The following is a 4,029-nucleotide window of genomic DNA, read 5'->3' on the forward strand; positions in this document are numbered from 1 at the left end:
ATTCTGCATCAAGAGCACTGGTTGCCTCATCAAGAAGTAGAATCTTCGGGTCTCTCAGTATTGCTCTTGCAATAGCAATTCTCTGCTTCTGACCTCCTGAAAGCTGTGTTCCACCTTCTCCCACCTATAAAGTTGCCATGCAACAGGGATGTTGACAATGCTTTTCATTAACATGAACCGGTATACAAAATCAATCAAGAAAGACTATTTTTCCAGATAAAATTCAGTACATTCTATTTCGTATGATGCTCGAATACAAACATCCATAAGGGAAACTAAGGTTTATGCAAGAAACCGACCTGAGTGTGATAACCATCAGGTAAACCTTGGATAAAAGAATGAGCATTTGAAGCTTTTGCTGCCTCTATTATTTGATCCATGTCTGCTCCTTCTTTGCCGAAAAAAATATTGTCGGCTATACTGGTAGCAAACAGAGCAGGCTCTTGACTGACCAATCCCATCTGTGACCTCAACCATTTTAGTTGAAGATTTGTGAGATCATGCCCGTCCAACAAAATTTTTCCTGTCGGATTCCACATCATAATAGATCCTAAGACAACCTTATAACTGATTCACAAGTTCAAACATAAAAGTATCTTCAATACCTGAAGTTGGATCGTAGAATCGTTGTAACATGGAAATTATAGTGCTTTTCCCAGAGCCACTAGGACCAACAATTGCCAATGATTTACCAGCAAACACTGAGAAGCTGAGATCTTCAAACACCATTGTGGGTCGAGAAGGGTATGCAAAACAGACGTCAACAAAGTCAATTTTTCCATCAACTCTTTGCAACACAATCCCCTCATGTGAACCTTTAGAGGGACGATTAGCATCATCTTCAATCATGCTTATGATGCTTGCAACAGCAGCACGGCCTTTGGCAATGGCGGCAAGGTTGGGAGCAGCCTGACCAAGTGCACTACACGACAAGGAGTGCTGCTTTTTATTTCAGGAAAGATGAATAATAATAACAGACAATATAAAAGACAGATATTTTTGTTCTATACTCACAATCCACTGTAAACCACATTGATGATCGTCGTAAATGCCTTCCCTCCATTAGAGTGTCCATGCCGAACGAGGATACTCGCATACCAAAGAAGTAATGCCCAAGCACAGAATAAAAGTCCGTAAGTAAATCCAATGCCAATTCCCTTCGCAATGCCAGTCTTTTTTGCCAGTTTGAGAGCATTTTCAAGTGATCTTGAATATGTTTCAATGGCCTTCTCTTCCCCAACGAACGAGTATACTGTACGAACTTGTGAAATAACCTGATTAAAAAGTTTATAGTAAATACTTCAAAGGTGCAAAATTCTGAGACAAAAATTCAGATTGCATGTAAATTAATGAAGCTTGTGCAATTCTTGAACAGGAATGGGAGGGAAAGCCCGGCATTTTACCTCTTCTGTTAACTTCCCAGCTTCAGCATAAGCGTTCTCACCCCTTTTTGACAAAGTGGACATGATTATCGTGTATGCTCCTCCAGCTACAGCTATTAAAGGAACAATTGCCAAGGTGAGGAGTGTCAGTTGCCATACCATTGAGAATCCTAAGGAAAATCCAATGACGAACTGGGAAAGATAACATATTGCATGACATATCTGCATCAGAAAAGCAGAACAGGTTAAGCCTCAGACGTTAAAGTCAAGAATGAACTGATAAGTTCTTAATCTATGCTTCCTATGTCTACCTTGTCACCTATTGCATCCTGCACGAGTATGGCATCGCTCGAAATGTGAAAAAGTATATTATGTTGTCCTGCTTCTGTGTCAAAGAACTGAATGTTCTTTTTTAAGACAGACTCAAGGTACTTCTGTCGTAGCAGGGCCGTTTGCCTTTCCCCAGTCTGCGTCCAACATGCAACTCCTGAAATTTATATCAGTGATCAAGAACATGTCCCATACCGATAAAAACTTATATCAGCTCCAGAAAAGGGGGAAATGATACTAAAACATACCTGTCCATGCTGATAACCAAACTACTAATCCAAGATAGACTAAGTAGAGAGCGTACTGCGTGGAAGAGAAATGAATAAATATATTACTGCATTGAAGTAAGATTGAAATCGACTTAACAAAAATGCAGTGTCGAAATCTTTTAGCAAACTTATAAAATACAGAGATCCGTGTTTAATCATTTAGGTTCGCAAGATAATTGGAACAATTGAAACAAATAAAAAATGAGAATCAGTATGTAACCAAATTCTCTGATATTGAATTTGAACATTTGAACGTTTACCTTGGATACCTCTGAAGAAAATCTATGAGGGTCCAAAGACAAATTTCCAAGAGTGTTGATCATACGACCAAACAAAACAAAGAATACAGGAAGAGCAGCACCCTGCAAGCAAGCTCCAATGCTCCCAATGAACATCAAAACATAGTCAATCTTGTCAGCCACAGCAAACAGCCTAAAGAAAGAAACACTTTCCCCATTCTTAGCAGTTGAATCCCAACGTTGTTCTGTTCCTAGAACTTCATTCGGCTTGGATACTTGCTCTGTCGAAAGTTCAACCTCATCCATGATCTCAAATGGTGAAAGAAAGAACCTTTTACGCCTTTCTCACGAATTATACTTGCATAATTTTCGAAAAAACCGACAATTTAGCTTTCGTTTATCGCCTGGAGCTGTTGTATTGCATGAGAATGGTGTCACTAGTTAAAGTTTTCCTCTCTTCAAGAACCGGTTTTTCGTGGAATAATTGTGGCTGGTCCTACTCAGTTATTGCTGAGGGAAAAATTGTAGTCTTCACTACTGCCACATGAAGGGCTCTCGACGTAATGCAATTGAAGCCAAGTCTGAATCCAGTTGTCCTAATAAATACCTGAAGAATGTAACTCAGGACATAACTGTCTCCCCAGTTTAAACTGACAAAGGAACTATGTACAACTGCAAGATTACATACATAGTACTGTAATAATCTTGACTTGGATCATCGTCCCTTGTGATGCAAGCAAGCAAGATAAGTACAAAGCTAAAATTCACTCATAGAAACCATCAAAGCTAAGATCACACTCCCATGTGATGCATTCAATCTTCCAACTGCCCCTGTCAAAAAGCTGTGGCTAGTTTTTCAACATAGTTGCATGAAAATTCAACTGGAAATGTGTGGTGGGGTTGAAGTTTTGATCCAAGAACAAGACTTTTGTTCATGAGCATGAGAACAAGAGTAGGGTTCATTTGCATATAAGCCAAGAAAATTGCATGCAGCTGAGCTGATGAGTATTAATTGCTGCTGGTGGAGATTAATTGATGCCCAACAAACAATTGCTAGTGCATTAACTACTCATTTAACTTAAAATAGTCCCCCAGTATTTGGTGAACTGCCCAATCACTCTCTTTATCTTCATTGTCTTGTCAAAAGAGAGAAAATGGACAGACAAAAAAGGGAATTGAAATACCTCGAAAATTGGTCGATTGTAAACTGGTGTTTTGATTCACCACTACAATCTTATTCTATTAAAGTGGTCAGAGGAGATTTGGAATAATTAACAACACTTTTTCCTTGTTTTGAAAATTATTAATATTTAATAAAATTATGTCATTTTTAAATGAAAATTTGTATATTATCATTTTATCCTTATTGTAACTTTTTTCTTTTTTAGAAAAAAATTGAAAAATTGAAAATAAATCGAATGAGGTAGATAAAAAATTATAACAAAATTGTCTACTTAGTCCAAAAAAAATTCAGAAAAAAATTTAAAATACGTAAAATTATAATTTATAGTCTATACGTGCACATTAGCCAATTCAATAGAGGATTAATTATACTTAGACTTCCTTTATAAATGTAAATTATATTTTTCCGAAAAAAAATTGAAATGACACTTTCACTCCCTCCGAAAATTCTCCATTTACAGTTGTACCAATTCTATTTGGATTTGAACAAAAAAACTTGCATAAACTTGTAATTTTATTCCATATTTAGCATTTTGTATATATTATTGATAATATTGTTAGTATTTTCATTCGTCAACTTCTACTTTTTATCTGATGACAACTTTTTGGGAATTATATTTTTATTAT

At 36.7% G+C, this 4,029-nt stretch overlaps 1 protein-coding gene across 1 annotated transcript in view; it reads right to left on the bottom strand.

Moving 5' to 3' along the window:
* Nucleotides 1-3,140, bottom strand: part of LOC105165994 (ABC transporter B family member 13) — a 5,565-nt gene extending 2,425 nt beyond the window's left edge. Inside the window, 9 exon segments of the mRNA XM_011085164.2 lie at nt 1-4; nt 6-124; nt 300-523; nt 606-922; nt 1,015-1,274; nt 1,404-1,604; nt 1,694-1,869; nt 1,961-2,015; nt 2,242-3,140. The exon segment at nt 1-4 is cut by the window's left edge and continues 631 nt beyond it. Of these exon segments, the coding sequence (XP_011083466.2) occupies nt 1-4; nt 6-124; nt 300-523; nt 606-922; nt 1,015-1,274; nt 1,404-1,604; nt 1,694-1,869; nt 1,961-2,015; nt 2,242-2,526 (1,641 nt within the window). The 5' untranslated portion in view covers nt 2,527-3,140.

The sequence above is a fragment of the Sesamum indicum genome, linkage group LG7, assembly GCF_000512975.1.
Source record: "Sesamum indicum cultivar Zhongzhi No. 13 linkage group LG7, S_indicum_v1.0, whole genome shotgun sequence".
NCBI lineage: Eukaryota > Viridiplantae > Streptophyta > Magnoliopsida > Lamiales > Pedaliaceae > Sesamum > Sesamum indicum.